General features: G+C 52.2%; 1 protein-coding gene across 1 annotated transcript in view; it reads right to left on the bottom strand.

The window, feature by feature from the left end:
* The window catches only part of PLXNA2 (plexin A2), a 175,018-nt gene that overhangs the window by 52,361 nt on the left and 99,154 nt on the right, over positions 1 to 23,503 (bottom strand). The window contains 5 exon segments of the mRNA XM_050911214.1: positions 6,188 to 6,302; positions 9,828 to 9,924; positions 11,132 to 11,285; positions 12,340 to 12,463; positions 16,954 to 17,054. Coding sequence (XP_050767171.1) covers positions 6,188 to 6,302; positions 9,828 to 9,924; positions 11,132 to 11,285; positions 12,340 to 12,463; positions 16,954 to 17,054 — 591 coding nt within the window.

The raw sequence follows: 23,503 nt of genomic DNA, 5'->3' as shown, positions 1-23,503 counted from the left end.
ATTCGTGAGACGACTGTTAAAGAAATGCTTCTTCCTTTAGAGACATGGGAGAGGACTTACATTTTCAATCTGCTCTCTAGTGCTGAAAATGCTGGTAGCAAAAATTGTTCTGCCATCATTAAAGATGAGTAGGACATAATAGACTTTCTTTCCTTTGGTTTCAGTGGGAGAAAAATGTCCCATTGGGATTCTGGTGAAAAAAAGGCACGCAGCCTGTGAGTGCACGCCACTCGGGGAAACACCGAGAAAGGCAGCCCCTCTGTGTTGGCTGACAGCTACAGTGATCACACTAATAAGGGGATATACATTTTGGGATGGAGCGATACGTAGGAAGATGCCACACTACTGAAAGCCCCGGGCACTCGTGGGGAGCCACATTGCTGCTGGCAGTTGCTGCTGAATTTATCAGACGAGCGAGCGAAGCCGCAAAAGCTGCAGGGGCTTGCGGAGGGCGCGGGGCTTGCTCGGACGCCGCACGCCTTGCAGAAGCGCTGCTGGAGGCCCTCTCCTCCCTCTTTGTGCCGTTTCCCATCCAGGCTCGTTGTTCAGCTTTCAGGTCTTTTTTTGGTTTGTGTTTTAAATTGCTGCCGCAGTGACGTACACCCACGTCCCTGCACGCAGAGGCCTTCCCATGGAGCGTGTGCACGTGGGGATGGGTCCCACGTGGGTGCTGCTGCAGTAGCACCTCGGTCCCACACCGCACACAGAGTTGAAGGGGAGTGATGCCATATGTAAGCACGCCTGGCAGGTTGGTTTGTCCATTCACCACCTCTTCTACCCGCTACCTGCTCTAAAAGCCAGCGCTAACATAAATTATTTTGTTAGGGGTATATCGGCAGCTTTAGCAATGCCTCTGTCAATGCTTATTCGCTTTATAGGAGTTTGCCAGTGAACTGGGAAGCAGTTGGCAGCACCAGTCCTGCTGCTGGGATCGGAGCTGTGTGGCTGTGGCAAAGGTCCCCTCGCAGTGGTAAACGATGAGACCATCCCTGGTTTGTAGGGCCCAGGTCTGGGTGCTCGATTCTGCACTTCCCCGTGCTAGTGCCAGGAAGAGCTGAGCGTCCAGAAAACACAGAATAAAAGGGAGAACTGCAGCCAGTGGAATATACAATTTGTTCCATAATCAGTTTACTTTGTTTTTTAATTCATGAGAAGTAAATCCTGCAGTGAGTTAGAAAGGCCATTATTGCCTCCTCTCGCTAAACAAACACACGCTAAATCCTCTCATTATCCTTCTTGACTTCTGTACACCAGAATAAATATAAATCAGAAGACCTGACGGAGAAAGACAAGACTCTGATGCAGGAGTGGCACAGACTCTCGGGGAATATTCTGTGTATGAAGTATCATTGCACACAATTTACAAAGACATTTTATGATTCTCCAACACTTTTTAGCCTCAAAGATTCCAAGGTCTATGAATACCTTAAAGACTCACGATACGCATCTGTCTCTAGAGTAGAACAGAGCACCCATGGTTATTATTTGTGTTTAACAGAGCAGTTTTAGTAGGTCAAATCTTCTTGTTCTTATTTGCAAAAAATTGCCTAGAAATGGCAGGCATTTCTTTTTACTATGGGATTTAGCCCAAGTGGAAGAAAATAGAATGTTTTCATTCTTTTCATCTAAAAAACCCTCCCTCCACAAATGTTAACTTGCTACAGACATTTTAAAGTTATAAACATAAACGAATCTGGCACATGAATGTAAACCCCTGGCTCACAGTTGTGTTCCCAATGATATAAATTACAGTTCCCGTCACTCATGGAAACACATTATTCTTCATTTATGCTACTGGAAAGGAGAGCAGACCTTGCTTCTTAGAAACCAAACATGAAAAGAAAGGCAACTGAAGCGAGACTTTTCTCACTGGTAAATTCCTACCCAACGCCCTTTTGTCCTGAGCTCTGTGCTGTACGCACGTGCTGTAACCCGGGCCTTCGCCATTAATTTATGAAGTACTGTGATATTTACAGCCATGCAAAACACGGAAGGCTGGAGAGCCTATTTCTTGCCCATAAACAACCTTTTGTGTACCAGAGGTGAGGATAAGAGCAACTCCCTCGAACACAGCCAGGTTACAGGTGGGAGCATCTCCCTCCGGCTCCCTGCAGCCCTGTGGAGCATTTTCCTGCGTGGCTCTTTGCCCCTCCAAACACCAAACACTGTAGGTTATACACACCATAAATCTACTGATGAAAAAAGTGTTGCCAATAAGCTCAAACCAATCTTCACAAATTGAGATGAGTTAATCCTGCTGCAACTGGGCTTTTTGTTACTATTGGTACTTTTTCAGACAAACACATCTCTCCAGAAAGTTAGATGTGACCCAGCAAAGTCATTTGCTGACTTTGGTGGACTTAGATGTGGCTCTGAGTTATCTCCTATGCATCATAGTTCCCATTCAGGCATTCAACAGCGGGGATTGTAAGGACAGATATGAGAAAGGTTTGATTTTGCTTTATTTCCTTCAAGGCGCATCAAGCAGCACTCAGCATCCAAGGGCACAGCCAGGGGCAAAGGTGTTGCTCTAAAAGCAATAAGAATTGAAAGGAGTCAGACCAGAGCTGAAATCTGGCTCTGCACTAAACTCCCAGAATCTGAAACGCTCCGTCCCCCTGATTCAGCATCTCACACGTGGAAATGGCATTATCTGCACACAGTGGGCATCAAAGAGGGACGGGATCCCACATTCTGGGAAAGTAATAGGATTTATTTGGTTCTAGCTCTCCATTGGGATGGGGTGTAAGGATATATTTATGTATCTACATTCCTCTTCATCTGCATGTTTTATACATTTAGAGAGAGACATCTTATAGCCTCACACACACACACAAACTCAACCACCTCAGACACATTAAAATGATATCATAGGCCTGATCTGAAGCTTTGTAAAGTGAGACAATCAGTGCTACACACCCACGAGGCCTCTTCTTGGAGAAGCTCTGCTCTTGTGGGTGCAAGCCAGCCCCAGACCTTTGCTTTCCCACTGCTCCTTGGATAGCAATATCTAAGCAGGCACCTTCTGCAGACAAATGATGCCTCAGGCTAAGAAAAGGCTGAGAAAATAGAGTTGCTTATTTAATTATTAACTCCTAGAGAACTGGTCACCTGGAAACAGAGGCCTCAAAAGAGTTGGGTTTACCCCATGTCAGAAACTTCCCACCAGATGGAGGGTATCAAGAACAGCCAGCTCTGTCCTGGAAGACAGCTCCGCTTTAAAGGCTGTGAAGGGTTCTGTAGTTATCTACCAACGACTCCAAACCAAACACGCTTTGCACATTTTCACTTCTGCAAATACAACAGCATGATGCAAAACAGAGATCTGGCAGTCAAGGGGCACCTCCTCTCAAGCATCACAAATGCCTGGGGTTATCACTTACCGATGGCTTCACGGGCCACGCGCTACCCCTGTGACAAAGCACCGACCCGTTTCGGAGGCTGTCCTCTGCATCACCCGCGTCTACCGCTGAGCTCTGCCCTCAGATTTTAGTAAACAATTCCTGTTGACAGGGCAGGCGGAGAGACAGAAGCAGCTTGTTCTCCTGTTGTATTTTCATGGAAAGCAGGGCAAAAAGGCAGCATTTGGCTCGGTCAATACAGCCAGAAGATTGCAAGGAGCAAGTGTACAGCTCATGAAGAAGGGCTTTCTTTCCCCCATCACCTAGTAAAGTGGCTGAGGCTTTGAGCTCTTTTCCCTTCTCAAGACAGACGACTCCTAGGAGCATCAAAGGGAGTTTGTTACACATCGAATCCCACTGGGACAAAAATTCTGATGGGCCAGGAGTAAAAGGGAATATTCAAGATATTTTCTCTTAAATTAAATATAAAGGCACGAGAAAATTTCCAACCCTGTGTGAACACGTGTGCAAATCTTACGTGCGAAGAAGCACATGGGACTGAAAGTAGGGCAGCACACGCCGGCACTGCTCCCTCCGCGGTGGAGGCACTGCCACGGTTATCACCGCGGCACCGGCAGCACCGCTCCAGCTCCAAACACAACCGACTCTCTGCTAGGAAGGGAGCGACGCTGGTATGCACAACCGTTTTGCTAATACATCAGGCCATGAGACAATGAGAATATTGTGATCTGAATTGTTTTAAGAGAGGAAGCTCTTTATGAGGCATTTATTTCATGTCTTGCGTTAGCTGGAGTGAAATGCCCATAACAAAGGCATTAGCACTGCACTGTGTACGCACGTGGCAATTCATTTGCCTTAAATAAGCAAACAAATTAGTTTTTGGTGGCTGGTTTTGCCTGTGTGTTCAGAGGTCTGGAGAAGTCATGATGAACAGCGGAGCATCCCTATCGTTATCATCAGCCCTTATCAAAAGTAATCGCCAGGAAGGTGTTAGATATCACATAACATCCCCTGGTAAGAAACAACCTCTCCAAGATGAAGACGACAGAGGAAGTTCTTTGGAGACGCGACAGTCCTGTGATCCCAGCAGGAACTGGCAGAGATACCAACTCCTCCACTCGCTCCCTCTGTGTGATCTTAGGCAAGTCCTGTGCATTCCCAGGAGAAAAACGGAGATAATGGGATTGTCCTACTTTACCAGAGACTTGTCAAACACTTCTGAGATCATGGGGTTGAAGACCTGTAAAACTGAGAACTACAATTGTAAAGCCTGGGAATACAGTGATGCTTTGAGTGTGAAGGAGAAAAACCCCACATCACTCAAGAGAAGGAAAAGCAAAGGTTTTTGCTTTCTCTTGTTATGCTGAAAGGAAGTTTCTTGACTTTGAACTGGACCAAGAAAGCTTTTGGTTTGTCCCCAGGGTGGATGCTTCCCCTTGGGCATCTGTTCCCTTTGCCGCATGGGGCAGCAATTTGAGGCTGCTGCGTGAGCCCCCCTTCTCGTCCCTTGCAGGCAGCAGGAGGCAGCGCCTGCTCCCAGTTATGCTGTCCAGCCCTTGGCTCCTGCAGATCCCCACCGAGGTATGTACGCACGCAGTTCATTAACGTTTCTTGCCTTGTATCTATGTGCCTCCTGGCAGCATTTTAACCAGAAAGACCCATGAGTTAATTTTCAAGTTTACTGTTGGTTTAGCAGCAGCCTGGCAGCTTCAGTCACTTCTTTTTAACAGCTCCGTGTTTTACTCTACTGACCGATCTCTTCTGCTTTTCTCTATCTCCATTACTCACTGATAAGGGTTTGTCTGGATGCTGGTTAACCTTACTCTCCTTTCTTTTTCTAGTATTTGTATGTCCTCACTGCTGCCCTTCCCACTTTCCAAGACACTCAGGATTTTCAAAGCACCTTTTAAACCTTTTCTTTCCTTGCAGCTTTAGGACCTGCATCCATTTCAGGTGCTACAAAGCTACGTGTAGGGGCAGTACGGGCGAAGACCAGGACCCTACCAGCATCAGAGGCTGTATCTGCTCTGTACTTGGTGAACCTGAGGCAGACAGCAGCATGGGAATCAGACAAGACAACGGGTGCAGAAACCCCAGACCAAGGGATTAGTGGTAACCTTTGATGAGGAATTTGTGCTAACAAACTCCTTTCCTCCATGGATCCCTCTGCCTCGGGACATACAGAAGATCTGGCAGAGCCATTTAACGGGCTATGCCTCCTTCCAACTGTTAAAAGCATTTTTGGACTTGAGCCCCACACCTTTTATTAACCACTAAGAGAGATGGCTCCTGGTCCAGAGCGCTGGAACCTGAATCGATTCTCTTTTCCAAAGTTTGGGGCTGTTCACATTTGTAATTCCCTTCTTAACCAGTTTACCGTCAGGCTCCTGCCATAAATTTCCGACCTGCCAACACAACCCACTGAATGAGTCCCACCAAGAGCTCTGCATCTGACTTGTTGCTTGCCATCGGGCAAATCCCTGCACACCTTGTATGTAAAGCGGAGTTGCTGAAATGCACTGGTCTTTGAGGAGTCTTCAAGACCCCTGAAGGAAAGCACTACAGCAATTACAGTCGTTACTGAACCTGAGCATACCCACACATCAGAGGTGGGATCTGCTTTGGCGTTCCAGTCAAGACACATCACTTTAGCTAGACTGACACTTTCTTGTTACGCTCCTTTAAAGCTGCATCTGCACTTTTCCATGCCAGCCAAGAGAGGAGCCCTGACCCATGGAAAGTCAAAAAACTTCACATTAGCATTGGTTATGCTAATTGTGCCATAGAAAAGCAAAGAAGAAAGAGCTGAAACCCCGGGCCGGTACCTCAGAGATGTTGATCCGTCCCTCCTGAAAGGAGCACGTGGTGGGGTCGTGGGTGCAGAGGTTCCGGTACTTGCACCAGTGGCAGCGGAAAGCGCTGTTCACACAAGACAGGCACCTGGGGGAGAAAGGAGGAGTTACAGAGGAGGTTATCACCTTGGGAGGTCTATACGGTGATAGAGAGGCCTAGCCAGAAGTCCAGGCTCAGGGTCCTTCATGGGAAAATAATTTCTTTGGAGGGACGTATTGATACAACAAAAGTAACAAACAGGTTTGGGAAAACACGCGCTCAGAAGACAGTCTTTAAGCAACCTCACAATTCATTCAGTAATAAAATACAAGCTGGGATTTATTGCACATTGTTGCATTGGCGTAAAATAAAGCACAATATTGCACAGATACCAGGCTTGATTTTTAGTTTCTAGAAAGTGGAAAACAAGGCAAGCCTGGTAAAAATTGGATCAGTTGTTTTACAAGTCAGGAATGCTTCAAGTCAACGGTAACACTTCTGCTTGGCCTTGGAGTGCAAAGAGTCCAGCAAGCGCTTTTGATTCATGTTGGAAGAAATTAACTGTTTATGAAATGTTTTTGAAAGAACGCAGACCCTTTTCAGACATGGGGTGGCCCAGCTGCCAGCAAACTGGCTAGGTGGTTTTTATTCCACACTAACTGGCTGCCAGTTAGATGCACGGTCCATGACAGCTGCTAATATTTGCAGTAACCACCTCCTCCATCTCTGAGGCCAACCCTCCGTGCCACGTGGCAGCGTTTTGGTGACCATCTGCTGGCATAAGTACAAGCTGTGCCCATGGGATTCAGCTCCGTGTCGTAACCTGCGGCTCCCGAGGCCATGGTGCTGCCTGGAGTGGGCAGTGCCCGGGGCAGGGATGCACAGGAGCAAGCTGCCCGGGGCAGGGATGCGCTGGAGCGAGCCCAGGGTCAGCGCAGACAGACGAGCATCGCCAGGGAAGCGGGAACGTGGCCTTAGGCAGGAAACTCTGGAAAACGAGGAAAGCGGGTCTCCGGGCAGAGGCTCTCTTGCCAGCTGGGCGGCAATGCCTCTCGTGGGCTGCTGCCACGAGAAAGCGTGTTTTAATAACTCAGTTGTATTTTCCTTCTGATGCATTCGTAGTGACCTTAATAGCTAAGAAAGCTTATTTTAATCACGCACATGAAAACCTGGGGAAGAATATCAAGTGTTGCAAGCTTATTTAATTACTCGTTTGTTTGACCCATTTCTGTCTCCATTTCGGTCTCTAGCACTTCTCCCACCCGCCCTCACCTGGCCTGGCCCTGGCCTCTGGCTTTCCCGTCTGGTGCCAGTGCAGCTCTCTGCTTCCCCCAGCACCACTGGGTCTGAGGGAGGAGGACCTCTCTGATCACCCAGGCCAACAGCTGGGTTCAGCACCTCTCACTGTACTGTGGTTTTCTGGCTGCTGCTTTCAGCTCTGCTCAGCCCTGGCTGAGCGGGGCGAGGGGCTCCCGGCAGAAACCTGAGCTCTCAGAGACTTACACCAGGTCACCATCTTTGCTCTTTCATCCTGATCCAGCTTTCTTAAGGACCACTGTCTCTCTTTTGCTTCAGAAAGTGCATCTCTCCACCTCATCTGTTCCTTATTAAAAGGTACTTAACACAGAAGCTACCACCACGTTCCCTGACCCACCTGCAGCTCCCTGGGGACACAGGAATTCATGCACCTGAGTGCTGAACCATCTCAGCCCGTGGGTTCACAACAGCTGGATCCGGCACGGGAGGCTTCACAGAACCAGTCTGCAAAAGCAGCATGTTCCTGTCCAGCCCCAAGCCCCTCCTGCCCCTCTTAGCCTAATGCCACCTCCCAAGGGGTACGTGCTTCATACACCACAACCACGTCTTGTGCTGCCGTGCAGCCACAAAGGGCACGGCTGCTCCCCTGCTCTCTCTAGACACCCTCGCCGTTGCAATGAAGAGTCTCAGGATCAATAGGTCTCTCTTCTCCGCTGGCTGAGACCTGTATTCCTTCCTCCTTTTGCATGCTGTGATTCATTCCTGCCAGGCTGGCTCGTGCCCTTGTTGAGCTCACTGATAAGGAGTCCAGTATGATGTAAGTGCTGCAGAATTTACCACTGCGTTAGCACTTTATCTCCAAACACATGCTGTTAGAAAGGCATGGTCAGATGAAGCTAAATGACAGGCCAGAAAAGATACATTGCCTCTCCTGATTCAAACCTCAGCTCCTCAGTGAAAATAGGGGTCCCCGTGATGCCATCCCTCATGCAAATTCAAAACCACGAGAACGCACAGAAACTGCTGGAGGGACTGCAACTGCTTGCAGCCGGAGGAGAGGCTGGTGCTGTACAGCCTGACTGAGGGACAAGGACATAAGAACGGAGTTGTGCCCCAGGGGCAGCACGACAGGAGGCAGGGATCATTGGGGTAATGGATACAGACGACCATGAGAGGCTGCAGGGGGGACTGAAGGACTCACAGGGCTCCTTTCATCCTGGTACCTCTGCTCTGTGCTATGGCCCAAAACAAAATAAAAAAAAATTGAATGCCTGCCTAGAAAAACTGCAGGCCAGCCAAGCCCATCAGCGCACACAGTCCTCTTCCAAGTGCAGCAGGGAAGGCTCCGTAGCTTCAGGCTTCAAATCCAGTGCAGAAAGACTGGGAGTCACCCTGTGCTGGCACTTCTTGACTCCCACCAGCCAGCTCAAGCATCAAATCACGCTCCCAGAGCAAAGCTGGCAGCTGACCCCTGCCACAGCAGATGCCGCCCAGTCCCACGGGTCAGGCCGGCCGTTCACTGCCCAACTTCTGGCAGGTCCTGCCCGCATTTCATTTTGGTGCTTTGGGGCTTGCTCTGTTTCCAGAGAGAAAGGCTTCAGGTCTGTAAACGTGTTTTTAAGGCCAGCCAGCTGCGTGCCACCTTCCAGCAGCAGATGTGCCCATGGGGGATACGTTTCCACGATGCTCAGCAGTGCTGAGCCCCCCAGCCCTCTGTGGAGCTGCCCACTGCGCCTGCCACACGCCTGGGCTGCTGTATCGGGCTCTCAGGGCTGCTCTGCCCGACTCTGGGGGCGGGCAGGCTGCAGGGAGCTCCTGCTGCCCGTGCTCTCGCTTACCCCATCTAAAATACAACCGCTGTCCTCAGACCCCAGGGCTGGAGACTTCCAGGTCAGTCCCTGCTGCTGTCTCCTCTGGCTGCCATGCCCAACTCTCTCGCCCCGTGGAGCATCCTCGCAGCAGCCAGCACCCTGGTCTCCTGGCCGGTGCAACGTGGAAGGGCTCTGCCTCCCCCGGCTGCCTGCAGCCCACCTCCTCGCTGCCTGCAGCCCACCTCCCCGGGCCCTCTGCTCTGCCTTCACCAGCTGCCTGTGAAGATGCATCCGAGTTCACAGTTGCGGGATCGCGCAGCTTGGGGGCACCAGCAGGTTAAGGTTTTTTCAGGCTCACTCTGCCTGCATCTCACAAGGCAGAGAAAGCTACACATGCACCCAGAGAAGTTCAGACAAGACAGGGAACCGGTGGGCTCCCCTGCTACCGCACGTGTCTGCTGGCTGAACCAAGCAGCGGGATAACCTCCCCAGCTGGTCGCAGAGCCCAGCATCCATTTCCCAGCCCTTTCTCAGCTTTGCTCGGGGATGGGGAGGGAGCACTCACAGCTGGTGGGCACTGCAGTTGTAGAACTTGAACTCCGTGCTGACAAATGTCCTCCCCGTCTCCTGCGACTTCAGCTGCAGCACCACGCCGAACCAGTCTGGGGATGCAAACCAGAGCCCGTCAGTCCCGGCAGCAGTAACGAAGGAAGCAACAGCAGACGCGGGGGCACCCGCTCCCCGCCTGCCAGCGTGCTGAGCCATCTGCTTCTGGGGTAGAAGGTGGAAGTCAGGTTGCTTTTCATCTCCCTGCTCCCCCCGGCGTCGGGCCCCCCACCCGCGGTGAGTCTGCAGCAGTTCCCCAAGCTGGGGGCTGAGCATCCCCCTGGCCGGACCCTGTCCTTGAGCACCCTAGGGTGCCAGGCTGGCTGTCTCCAGCAATGCCTCCAAACCAAATCAGGCTTGATGGCAAAATGCATCAGAGACACAGGGTCTAAATACTGCCTTGAGTCACAGTTGAAATTATTTTGGAATCTCATCCTGTTCCCTAAAGGATTCTGTCTCCAGTATAAAAACACTAATTCAGGCTACGCTGAGAAGCAGCCCAAGACTAGAATAGGAGACAATGCTGGAAACAAGAGCATTGGTGAAGCTCTTTAGGAGCCTCAGCACTGGGTTAATTAAGAGCAGATTGCTCTTCCGGAGCTGCTGTGGGTAAGTCTATGCTAGCCCCACTACCACGGTGGCTCTCGGCCCCCAGTGTTCACCAGGTCTCAGGCTCCATATAATGCCTTAGAAATACAAAGATATCAGCAGGGAAGCACAGTTGACACCTGGAAGGATGCCAAGGAGAAAATGAGTTTTAAGCAAGTAGCATTTTGGTTATGGGAAGAGAAAATATGACAGCAGTGACATTAATGAAGAAACAACCCAAAGATCAGGACCAAAAAATAGAAACTGCATCCACCTACTCGTGGGTGCTGAGCCAGGCCGAGGGGAGGGCTCCCGCTTTCCAGATCCACCCGGCATGGCAAGGCTGTGAGCCCCTGCCCCACTCATGAGCCACCCCAGGGGGGGACAGACGGCTCCTGTCCTGTCTCGGGGAGCTGTCTGGCAGCACAGGGAGGGTGTAAGGACAGGGCAAGCACATGGTGCTGCCTGCTCCCAGCCTATCTTTCCCTGTGTGGGATGCATTTCTTAAGGACAAAGCATATTTAGCTCCCTGGGTTCAACGGTCTTTGACAGGAGCATGAATTTCTCCAGCAGCAGCCCCAAAGGGTCTGCTCCAGCCGGCAGATACTTCCAAACCTACACCGCACTTTCCTGTGGCGCAGATGTCATATTGCCGTCCAGAAGTCAGTTACTTACCCTGATCCACAGGTATGGCAGGAACATCTTTCGCTGCTGGCGAAACACACACAACCCGGCTGCCCGAAACCTGCCCTTCCACCTCCGTCAGGTTTCCGAAGAGGCAGCTGACCCCAGCCGTCAGGTCTGGAGCATCGCTCACCAGGAGGCTGAGCTGCAGCCGGGGAGAGGAGGGGCAGAGGGGAAAAAAAACGCAGCCAGCAACCTGTTAGCAGGCAGAGCTGCCTGACTTTCCTTTGTATTTTCAGTACCTGCTGTTTTCCCATTCAATACTGACCCCCTTCAATTACCCGTCTGCCCACAGGAGGTGGCCAGCTGCCCTTTCACGGGAAGCGGAGGAGGAAAAAGAAAGCCAAGGCTGCAGGTTCTTTACCGATACAAAAACACCTTGCTGAGCCTTTGGGTACTGCAGTTCAGGAGAGGCGGCAATGGCAGCTTTTTGTCCCCCTGGTTGCTCTACAGAAGCATTGCCACCCTCAACGCCCTCGTCAGGAACCGTGACAGGCAGTAGCAGCGCGTTGCCTCTCACGCACGAGAGCAGCAGTGACTGCCCCAACCACAGCTCCAACAACCTCCCTGCGCCATGACCGCCCCACTGCATGCACGGGAGAGACAGCCCTGCCCCGGGCATGCGTGGCCATCAGAAGCAAGCAAGTCCCCACTGACCCCATCCATCACGAATGGGGACCGTCCCCATGGCAAACCAGTGCCTGAAGGGGCGAGCGGCCTTCCAAGAGCCCCACGCCATTTCGACACCGAGTGCTGGCGGGCAGGCGGGGGCAGCCGGCTCCGGCGGGGAGCGGGAAGGGGCTGCAGCAAGGCCAGCTGCCATGGGGTGCTGGGGGGCTCGGAGAGCAACAGCTGGGATGCTTCAGAGAGCCAGGCCTGAGCACAGCTCACAGATGAGGTTTTTGGGAAACAAAGCCTTTCCTTTCAACAGCTAATGAAACCGGACCACGAGAAATGTGAGCTGAGGCCCAAGGGGAAGGGGAATTTGTTTCTGCCATCCCCACCCCCTTCTTCCCCGGCTCGGATGACCCCTTTCCTCCCCAGTCCCTCTGCGAGCCTGACTTCATGAGAAAACATTTGTGCTGATGGGAAGGGAGAAAGGCTGGAGAACGGACTGTTCACTGTGAACCTGAAAAGTGCTGGAAGTGCCTCTCACCAACCAACAGGTCTACCCCTCCCCACTTGCCAGCAGCACCTACCGGGAGGCTGTGCTCGGAGACGGAGATGCTGCTGGGCTGCACGGTGACGCTCATGCACTGGCTGATGCTGCCTGCAAATCGGTCCGGCTCGTCCGCCCGCTCGCAGCTGTCCCTCGGGGAGCACCTGCCACACACCAGCACAGCTCAGAGCACACAAAGCGCCCGGCGAGGACGGCGAACAGCACGAGGTGCGGCACCTGACCAGGGGCGAGCTAAACGGGAGGGCAGAGCCTCGGCCAGGGCAAGGGGGAGTTATCAGCAGGACCGGGGGCGATGCTCTGCACCGGGACTAGCAGGTGTCCTTGGAGTAGAGTGAAATCAAGTTGCTTCCAGCAGATAGAGGAGCGCCCACTGGGAAATCAAGGACGAATGGTTTCAAACCAGATATCAGAGACTGCAGCAGTGCACTGGCATCCCTCAGTGATTTTCTATTTTACGTCATTTGGGGAAAATCCTTTTCTTCCAGCCCCCCTCCCTGGGCGCAGATGACATATGGGCCTTTTGGTATTAATGGTCTTAATAAGCTATCAGCAAACTTTATCACTTTTCACTCACTGCTGATCTTGGACCCTGTTTCAAACGGTGGCGCAAAGGTCAGAGGATCGAGATGCTGTCACCAGCCCCACATGCCACCAGCAAGCTCCCTTCTGACAGTTACTTGAGCGTATATGTTACTTGAATTAACAAGGTGCTGCTGTCAAACTGCTTGTTTTCCTGGTTCCCTGTGGAGCGGCCCGGGCGGTCCCAGACACACACACACATGCATCAGCACAAACACCTCCTGCCCACGCAGAGGCTGAATTTTGCCATGCACAGCTAGCTCTGACCAGATGACAAGTGCCTGGCGAAACCAGGGCTTGCCGCTCTGAAGCAGTGGACATCACCCTCCCCACGAGGCCATTTGCTTTTGATTAAGAAAAGCAGAGTTTACACTTTCCCTTTCCAAACCACCCGTGCGATCCCCGGCAAACGCTGCTGCTGTTCTCCTCACCCTCTCGCTTTTTTTACCTTTTTTTTTGGAGTATAATGGAGCTAAATATGAATGCTGCCAAAGGAAGAATTATTGAGGTTTAAGTGAATCTGTAAGATAGCTTTAAAGTGAGCTCTTGACTGGAGCCTTTATCTCATTGACTCGCTGGAATGGCTCTTTTTTATCATACTATTTATGGCAACAGCCCTAACAGAGATAAATAGGTCTATAGACAATAACACACTTGCAGAGAGCAGCATATGGAAGTCTTGCAGGTTTCAAATCCCACTGGGCTGAAGAGACTCTTTAACAATCTCCTTGAGGCCTCTGCTTGCTCCCAAAGAGCGCTGTTTGTATAAGAGGAGGAGCAAAGGATCCTGCTCTCACATGCAGAGGATGAACTTGCACGGCGAGCAAACCCCCAGCCAGGAGGACACAGCCGAGGCGCTGGGCAGGACAGGCTGCTCAGCCATCGCGCTGCCGCTCCAGGGTCCCCAGGGCGAGCAGAGGAGTTCTGCAGAAGGACGAGCACCTTTCCCTTCCGGCTGGTTTTTAGCACCTTCTCAAATGTCCTGCGTCCAGGATTCCTCAAAGCCCGCTGCAAGGCATGCACTGCCCACGGCCACCACCTCATCAAGCACCTCTTTTAGGGCGGGAGGTACCGGTCTGCTTCAGTGCCTGCGCCCAGCCCGCGGCCGGCTGCCTCCTGGGTTCAGGTTCATCGCTAGAGCTACCCCGGTCAGCCTGCGCGGCCAGCGTGACTGACGCCTGCTTCCCAAGGTCACCGATTTAATCCTCACAGATAGCTTATTCATGAGCATCACTACTATCACTGCCCTTAAATTCTAGGTATGCACACGTGTATGCAAGCAACCCACCGTGCAACAGAGCCTTAAGCCCTGACTCAGGCCTCTAAGAGACAATAATACGTAACAAGCACACAAGGAAAGCTTTATGAAATATTGGATAATGAAAGCTTATTCCAGGACAACTCAGATCTGTTCACTTTTCCTTTATTATTCCTCTCTGGCTGGCAGTGTGGAAGGCAGGACACACTGCCTGATGCCACCTGGAATGGGGCAGCGGTCCGTCCGTCTGTCTCACATCCGTACCTGTTCAGACATCCAACACATCATTTAAAATTCTGATTTTTTTTCTGGCTCCCTGATAACTCGGTACCCGCATGTCCATACTCTCAGCTAAGCCTCTGGCAACTGCAAAGGTGGATGTCAAGTGCCCAGAGGGGAGCTGCCTTACGGGCTGGCCTGCCCTGCTCCTCCGCAGGGCACAGCTCTTGCACAGAGATTCCCCGAGCTGCCTGGGGGTCTCGGTGCCCCCAGGACACAGACCCCGAACCCAAGGAGCAAAACCCCACAACAAGCAGTGGGGAGAAACAACTGGATTTCAATCCCCAAGTGAGACTCAGCGCTGGCGTCTACCATACCCGCACTTGCTCAGGCGGCCAGCCACGCTCTTGCTCTTTCAAGGACAAAAACATCTCCTTTTCTGCCCCTCACCCTTTTTACCAGCCCTCAGAAAGCACAGCATGAGCATCACACCCTGACCCGCAACCCTTCCACTGAGCAAAGGAGCAGCTGGTCCATCTGGCAGGAGGGACATGTAAGAATTAGAGGAGATGACAAATTAAATACAAACATTCCAGCGCTTGGGGCCTCCAAACAAATATGACAGGCTTCAGGAACAGCAAGATAAACTCAATTATTTACAGCTTAAGACAAAAGCTAAAAAATGATCATTGCTCCAAGCCAGCCAATAAAGTGCAGATGCTCGAAGGGAGGGTTGAGAAATACCATCAGGGAAGAAACCCTTGTTGGGAATAGGTTAATGCCGAAATGTCATGGCCAAAAGGGCAGAGGAAATGACACTTTCTCTCCTCTTGACATTGAGGGTTTTGTCTCTGCAAAATGAAGATAACAACCTTTACCTGCTTCCCAGGTGGTTTATGAAGATTCACTTCATTAGCATTAGGAAAGCACTCGGTGATCCTTGCAGAGGAGCTGCTGCAGGAGTCTGAGGAGCAACACCAAACACACACACCTACAGATACTTGACGCAGCCGTCCCCTCCTGCTGCACAGCTCAGCAGCACCAGGCACTACAAGGCCACTGTCCCCAGGTGAGCGGATGCTCTCGTACCCCTACAGCTGGTTCCTGGGAGCACCTATAGACCTGCAGCTCAGGCCAGATGCTGAGCAGAGAACGTTCCCTTTCCTCGCTGCCTTGTCCCCTCATTATCAAAAGGCTGCGGTGGCTTTTGTCCCAACCGCTGGAAAGGCACACGGGGACGGCTGCCGCAAGGGAAGAGCCAAAGGGATGGGAATCCCCAGGGATGGAAATCACTTCCTTCTGACAAAGCTGCTGTGACAGTAAAGACTTTCGGACACAACTGCACATATGGTGGTTTAGCTGTAGGGCTGGACAGGCTCGTCTGAAAGGAAAAAAGCTAAAAAAAACCCCAAAAAGATGCCCAGGGTGCCTGTGCCCCACGTTGCCGTGCTGCTGGCAGGGGCTGCTCTGTCACTGCCCCCAGCCCCTGCCTGCGTGGAGCCCGCGGGATGCTCAGGGCCACTGGCTGCACTGGTTCTCCTGCATCTCCCCCAGTGTGGCAACGACGCTTTGCAAACCAAGCAAGCCGCGGGGAGGCAGTTTGCACCCCAACGCCCACAGGTCCCGAATCCAGGCCAGATTTGCGGAGGAGCCTGCCATTCCCCGCTCCCCCTCCAGCACCTGCTCCTCAGGCAAGTGGCCAAGCGCTGCCGTGCGTGCGGGGCCCTGAACTCTGCCTCTGCCCCGATTTCCATGCATTTAACGGGGCTGCTCTGCAAGCTGGCACGCGGCCGGAGGGATTTCTATTCCTCTCCTCCAGCCTCCTCGAGGCTTTCCCCTCCTCCCCCGATCTGCCTCTGCCTGGTGGTCCCCCTTCCGCCTTAGGAAGTGATCGTTATTATGGGAGGGGAGAGAAAGGAAGGACACAGACACCTCCTGAATGCAGAGAGCGTTTCCGGGAGCTCCCCTGAAAAAAAACCCAAACCCTTAGCCCTTTGTGCCTGCTGATGTGCGTGAGGGGCTGCCAGCTCCGAGCCCTGCGCTGCCGGCTCTGCCCCATCGGGAACGGCTGGAGCACAGACCCTCCGACCTTTCCTTGCAGAATTTAAACGCCTCTTCCTGCTGCATTTATTAGGGCTTGGTGCTCTGCTCTCTTCCAGTGCCGTAACCTCTCTGAAAGCAAAGTCCCACTCATATAATCAAGTCTACTATCGCCTTTAAAAATTCCCCATTAATTGGGAAGGACTTGCGGCTTGGGCAAACAGGAATGTGCAAAACACGAGGCCTTCATTCCCACTGGTTTAAATTCTGCTTTCCCGTCATGCCATGGCACCCTCTCTGTGCAGCGTGCGATCCACTGCTCCTAAAGCAAGAATTTGTTTTTACCTCCTCACAGGAGCTCACAGATTTTCAATGGCATTCGTGCCACAATGCAGGGAATGTCCAAGGAAGAGAAGAGTGGATTTAAGGAACTCCCACGCTTTTGCAAAGATTGCGTGGGAGGCACTTGGTGGCTTTGAAAGCTGCTTTTATCATCACCACTAGCAGCTCAAATGAAATGGCCAAGGCTGGACTTACATGTGGTGGAGCGTGCACCAGCCGCAGTGGGGGTCTCCCGAGCTGAGGCACTCCCCGCAGGTCGTGTACTGCTCGCAGGACTCCACGGGCACCCGGGACACCTGCAAAGGAAGCAAACGCACGGACTCAGTGCTCCTCTCCGCACAGCGGGCAAGCAAAATGAAAGCAGCTCCAGGTCCTGCTTCGCCAGTTTGAGTCAAGTAATGCAACAGCGACTCACAAACCTAAATGAATTTGTTCCAACATCCGTGCAGAAGTCAGCCAAGAACAGGAAATATTGGGGACCGAGTCAAGAAGTCACTCTGTCCCTCGGGTGCAGCCACACCATGAATCACGGGCGCAGCAGAGCCCCAGCCCGGAGCCTGGCCAGCCTCCCACCGCCGGCGCCAGCTCGCCAGAAACCCTCCCGACCTCCCTGCCCAGAGATGCTCCCGCAGCGAAAGCGGCGTCCTCTCCTCCCTGATTTATAGTTTGCTATCTTACACTTGCCGCGGGGCAAGCTGCTTCAGGGAGGAAAGCTGGCAGGGAATAAAATTCATTAGGATTTTGCAGGTTGGCAGCTTATTTAGCCTATGTGGGTATTTCACTACTTGCCTGTCTTTAGCCACCCTGAGCCCTTCCAGCACCAGCATGGACTTGGCCGCCGCAGGCATGACCCCCCAGGCGCTGCCCGCCTCTCCCAGGCAAGAGACACCGGAGCAGAAGAGAGAGGGAAGCGCACAAGGGAACACCAACCCAGATCGCTGCTGCAAACCCCCTCTTGCACTTATCGCACGTGCGAAAGGTCCCTGCGCGATGCTGAGGTGCAGCACAGTCCTGACCCGTTTATCAGCAGTGAAAACCCCAAAGGCTCCAAAATGACACCAAGCTTTAACCATGGGTCATTGCTTGACTCCAGTGAAGAAATTCCACTTTAACCTTTCCAACCCATCCCTTGCCACCTCCGGCGGGCATGGTACGTTTGCATCTCCTGCCCCGATGCTGCAGCGCAGTGCTCCTGCACTCACCCTGCCAGTGCCGGTCCCTCTTCAATGTATTTACGTTTCTATTATCAAATACTGTAAATATTTATTGCCATCCCCGGCACAGCCACCCTGCAGCACGGGCCGCTCTCCTCGGGCCCCGGGAGCGATGCCTGCAACTGGCTGAAAATTAAAACAACTGTCGGCATTGCACTCGCTCTGTCCGTCAAAACAGCGCCCGGCTCCCAGCAGCTGGGGTGCGCAGGGTGAAAGGAGCAGTGTCTCGCCAAACAACGGCCACTTTCACGCCAAGTGCTGTTGACACAGTGAGAACCCAGTTCCTCTCTAAACACGACACCAATAGGGCTGCTATTCTTCTTGTTTCCTCAGCCCTACTCAACAGCTTTTCCCAAAACAAAAATTGCGCGTGGATGCGCGGGGCTGGGTATTTTTTTCGCCGAGATGAAGTCCGTGGGACAGGCACAGGGCTCAGCTTGGGGTATGCCAAGAGCAAAGCAGCCCTGGAGCTGGAACCGAGGGGTGCGAGAGGCAGAGCCGGGTATACTGGGCATGCATTTAGCCTGTGATGGCTGTCAAGAGCTTCAGAAACGGAGAAGAGAAACGCAGGGTGATGGAATAGCACAGAGGTGTAAAGAAAGGGCGTGGGTTTGATTCTTGGCTGCGAAAGGTGTCTGGGGTGCCCTCTCAGGGTCTCGTCTGCACCTCAGATGACTGCCCGTGACATGCTTTTACCCGCTTTGCTTCTTCCCTCTAAGGACCTCAAAGCACCTTACAGACATCACGGTGGCGTGGAGGCCAGCCCACCAGCCTGGCAGCAGGCACAGCCTCCCCGCGGCGGCCGATCCCGGGCTTGGACGGTGCATGCCGCGCTCCTGTGCCGTGCCCGGCACTGCAGGCGTGCCCGCACCCACCCCATCACCAGCAACGACCCGAAATTTCCCAGTGCAGACCCGAGACGCAGACATTGCACTGCTCCTGGATGGCAGCCTAGGAGCAAACGTATGTTTTTTCAAACCAAAGGAGCAGCCCCTGGAGCCGCGGTGGCTCTCCGCAGCCCCCGCGGGAGTCACCAGCCGCCGCAGGATGCGGCGAGAGAGGTCACTGGGTTTCCCCTAAAAGCTGCCCAGCATGCTGAGCCGTGTTGGTGGGATGGGTCTCACCCACCCCGGAGGTCAAGACAGCCCCGAAATCATCAGGCATTGCTGATCCCCCACCTCTTACCCGCAATGTGAGGCTTGACAGGATCTGTCCCTGTGATTTATATGCAGCTCAGGGCTTGTTTCATGTTTGTGAGGAGCTAGATGCTCTCGCAGCGCTCTATAAATAACAGAGGATTTGAATTATATGAATAACAGTTCATTACAGATGATTTTATGTTAGGCATTTGGGTTCTTTTTCTGCTCAGAAGCTGTGGCTTCTGCACATGATAATTCTTTAAAAATTACACAGAAATTGTGAACAATGCCTAGAGTTGCCGGTTTCTAGCCCAAATGGGACCATTTGATCCTTTCTCTGTAATGCCTAGAAAATGCAGGGCAGAGAACTTCACCCATTCACCTCTTTGCAGCATTCAGTGTTCGGTGACCGAAGCAGAGTGGGCAGAGGCGCGTGGGTGGGCTGGGGTACCTGCTCCGACCAAGAACAGCCACGGGGCAGCAGAGCCCCGGGGGTCCCTCTGGCTCAGCACTTCTGCAGCCCCAGCCGCCCGGATACGCCCCGGGGTCCCTGGCTGGAGGAAGGTCTAAGACTTCGGAGGAGAATAAACCATCTGCTTTTCTCCAACACTTATGCCCGTGACTTTGAAATTCACCCTTCATAAACATTAATGCCAGAAAACTCGCATTCCTCCAATACCCAAGTAAATGTTTAAATCAAGAAGTTCAAAAAGATTATGAACAGAAGGCATCTAAATATTTGTATGCATGGAAAAAGGTTGGGAGGTTTTGCAGTATTTGCCCAGCTCTCACAGTACTAATGCATAATCAACCATCCTTAGCATCCACGATCCAAATATCGAAACTATTCCAACCCTCTAAACAATATGTTTCATTTTAATGGAAAAAACAAGAGAAATCCCATTAAGAGTAGGATATATCCATATGTTATCCCATACCTATCACAAACACAAAGACTGAAAGCTCTGTTTCCTTCAGAGACAGTACAGACGTGAAGCTCAGGTGCCCTTACTCTTCCTGACGGCATGCTGCAAACACTCTCTTGGCTTTACGTATTTTTAAACTGTTCTCTGCCAGCCTAATTATCATTATGAGACCAAAGCATTTGTGCGTGTGAATGGCTGCGCTGGGGAGAGGAGAGAAGACGAGGAACACCAATGCCTGCAGGTGGAAGGAAAAACACCACGGATCAGGGCGGGGGACAGCGGACTCCCAACTCCAGGAACTTCTCCCCGTGCCCCCTTCAGCCACGGACTGCCATCAAGGAAAAGAAAAAAGAGAGGGTGGGGGCAAAGAAGGAGCTGAATAGGAAGGAAATAGTAAGAAAATGAGACAGAAAAGCACTGAAAGGAAAACCAGAAGGGAAGATAAAAGAGAAGACAGCAGAGGGATTGCTGATAGTCTTTGGTATGACAGCGGCAGAGGCCATCGCTGTCACAAGCACAGCCACCCGCATCCCTGGCTGTCGAGCATCACAGCAGCACGCCGACCTTCCTGACGATGGGAGCGGATCCTGCTTGGCCTCGAAGGAGGCGTCCGGTGAGCCCCTCCTCACGAGTCCCTGCCCGCACACCCTCCTGCTGCCCGCGCCAGCAGCTCAGCTCCGCAGCAATGGGGAACGAGGCTTCAGAGGATCGGTCTCGGCAGATTTTACGGCCACAGGTGGCTCAAGCGAGGAATGAAATGTTTCTATCAGTAACCAGATACAGCAGAACCAACAAAGTCTGGAGCAGTTTGCTGCCCGCAGCCGCAAGGCAGCTGCCCACGGCAAGGCAGTGGAGAGGGCAGTGAGGGGGAAAGGGGAGATCCTGCCTGCGAGCTGTGCAGTGCTGGCTCTGCGGGCCCACGGCTTTCCAAAAGCAGAGAGCAGGAAAGGAATGGGTGCAGTCATCAGGCACCCGCTCAGTAACCCCAAATCGTGGCCACCACCGGGTCTCACCTGCCCAGCCCAACTCCGATGGCCACAGGCACTTGCGGCATCCCCATCCCAGCATCCCGATCCCAGCGGGCACCAGCACCTCACAGCTATGCATTGCCAATGTGACTCCCATCTGTCACAGCCTGGTCTATTTGCTCTCTCATCCTTGCCAGCCCGTGGGGCAGCTCTGTGTGCAGCGGAATGGTTTATTTGGAAAGGACTTTGGTTTTCAGTATTTAGTTTTTAAATGCAAATACTTCTCTTTGTTTACATTAGAGAAGATAGGCCAGAGGAACGCTCCTGGCACTCAGAGCAAACATCTGAGAAGGTCTATCACCACTTCAGGAGTGTATTCCCCACCCCAGACTAAGCCCCGAGAAGGCTGTTGCCTGAACTGATGAACTTATCCACAGAGCAGGAGCACGAGGTCCTGTGGCACCCAGAGAGCAGAGCTCCTGACTTCAGCCCCCATCCTGGAGCACCAGCAGACCTCACAGTGAAGCTTGAGCTTCCAAAAGCGGATGCCAGTTTTGGATGCCTTGAGATTTCTGCTCCAGCTACCAGAAGCATGAGGCGAGAGGTCCTGAAGCCAAGCAGAGGCATGCAGGAGTTTTCCAAATGCAGCCTCAGATCCTGCACCTCCTTGCCTGCAAGATGGACTGCCACTCCCCTGCAGAGCCCGGAGATACCCGGAGGTACCCGCGAGGCCATGGTACCACTGCTGAAGCAGGCAGCAAATCATTTCGGGGATAAGAAAAGGCGACGGGAACTCCACAACAGTGTGGTCACAGCGAATGCAAAGCGATAAAGCAATTCATCAGAGCTGAGGAGCATCTGCATGAAGGACAACAGCTAAGAAAACAACACTCCTGGGGAATTTCCTTATTGCTGAGGGCAGAGCCCTCCTCCCTCCAGCCCGATTGCTACCTCTGTTCCTTCTGTCCATGCCAAAACTCTGCTGCTGAGTTTTTCAGTTCCCTATTTATGAACCTGCTTCTCAATAATTAAATGATAAAGACTCATCGGTGCTCTCCTTGACTGCCTGACCCATAACATCAGCAAAAAAAAAAAAAAAAAAAAAAAATCAATACAGACTCTCCAAAACACATGACCTCAAACTCTGCCAGCCCCCAGAGAAAATAAAATAAGTGCGAGAATCCAGTTCCAAATAAATAAATACATAAAATAAACAAACAAAGCAAAGTTTCCATAGCTTATGCCTGCTACCAGCACAGGCCTCTGACCTCCCTGGCTGGAGACAGCCCCCGGGGCGTCCCACCGCCACGGCACGCTGCCTGCAGACCCCTCGGGGTGCTGGAGTTCAAACAGAAAATCTATTTTTAATGACTTTGGGGAGTGTAGTAGAGATGCCAACTAGTTCAATGTAATTAAAGCTATCTATCACTCAGTGAGCAGGAGCCCAAAGTTGATGAACTTTCCAATGAGATTTTATTCTTCCCTTCATTCATGAAAAAACACCACTTTGTGCTGCTGCAGGAGACATGAAAAAGTGTGGGAAGGAGCAAGGAGGACTCATCGGTTCCAGCCATTAACATGTCAGGGTGACAGAGCTGGGGAAAATAAAGTCAAACTTTCTCAGAGGCTTGTGAAAAGTTTGACAGACTCTTCTTCCCAGTGTTTCTCCTCCCTGCGTCTTCATGCAGAACTGTTCAAAGCTGGAGTCCTCCTGTGACACCGTTTCTGCCAAGGAAAAAACCAGCGTGCAGGGCTGTGGAGCACTTGTTGCTTTGCTGAGCAAGACCTGTGGGTCCAATCCGCCCCGTGCTGTATGAAAATTCCTACCTGGAAATGACTTATTCTTGACTCGAGCAGAGCCGGTGGACATCTCGGACACGCTAAGACTGGTGCCAGCAGTGAGCATGGAAGACCCGGCAGCAAGTGGGATACAGCCAGTGCATCGCATGGGGCAGCAGCCAGGACACAGGGGAAGGAGGCAAAGGGGGAGCGTTTTAACCGAAAAGTGTTGAGGAGCATCCCCAAAGTGCTGCTGAGCCTCCGAAGGCAGGAATACCTGCTCCATCAGGGACTGAGCCATTAGTCCCTGTAACGGATGAAGGTACGCACCCAGGCAAGGAGCGGATGAGGGGGAGTTCTCCTGACAGGTACAGCAGCTACTGGAGGACCTGGCTCTCCTCTCCCACGCCACTCAGCAGAGAAAGGATTATCAGAGCTACCGAAGGGCTGTCAGAACCAAATCAACGCCTGTAACTTTTGGCAGAAAAGCAGCGAGTGGGAGAGGACACAGAGACAATGTTTCCATGACTACAAAGGGATTATTTAATTACAGCGCTGCAGATGCATGCGGAGAAAGTCCCTTAAACTCTGATCCAAGCAACCTTTTCAATGAGTTTGGCTTTACTGCTCTAAGAACCTCATTAGCATCTTATGAGGACAAGCTGTATTTGAGCACAGGAGACCAGATAGCTTTCCTAGCGACCCATCAGACCTTCTCC

This window comes from Gymnogyps californianus, chromosome 27 (assembly GCF_018139145.2).
Source record: "Gymnogyps californianus isolate 813 chromosome 27, ASM1813914v2, whole genome shotgun sequence".
Classification (NCBI taxonomy): domain Eukaryota; kingdom Metazoa; phylum Chordata; class Aves; order Accipitriformes; family Cathartidae; genus Gymnogyps; species Gymnogyps californianus.
Note: the sequence above shows the minus strand (reverse complement) of the source record. Positions and strands in the feature narration are given on the sequence as shown.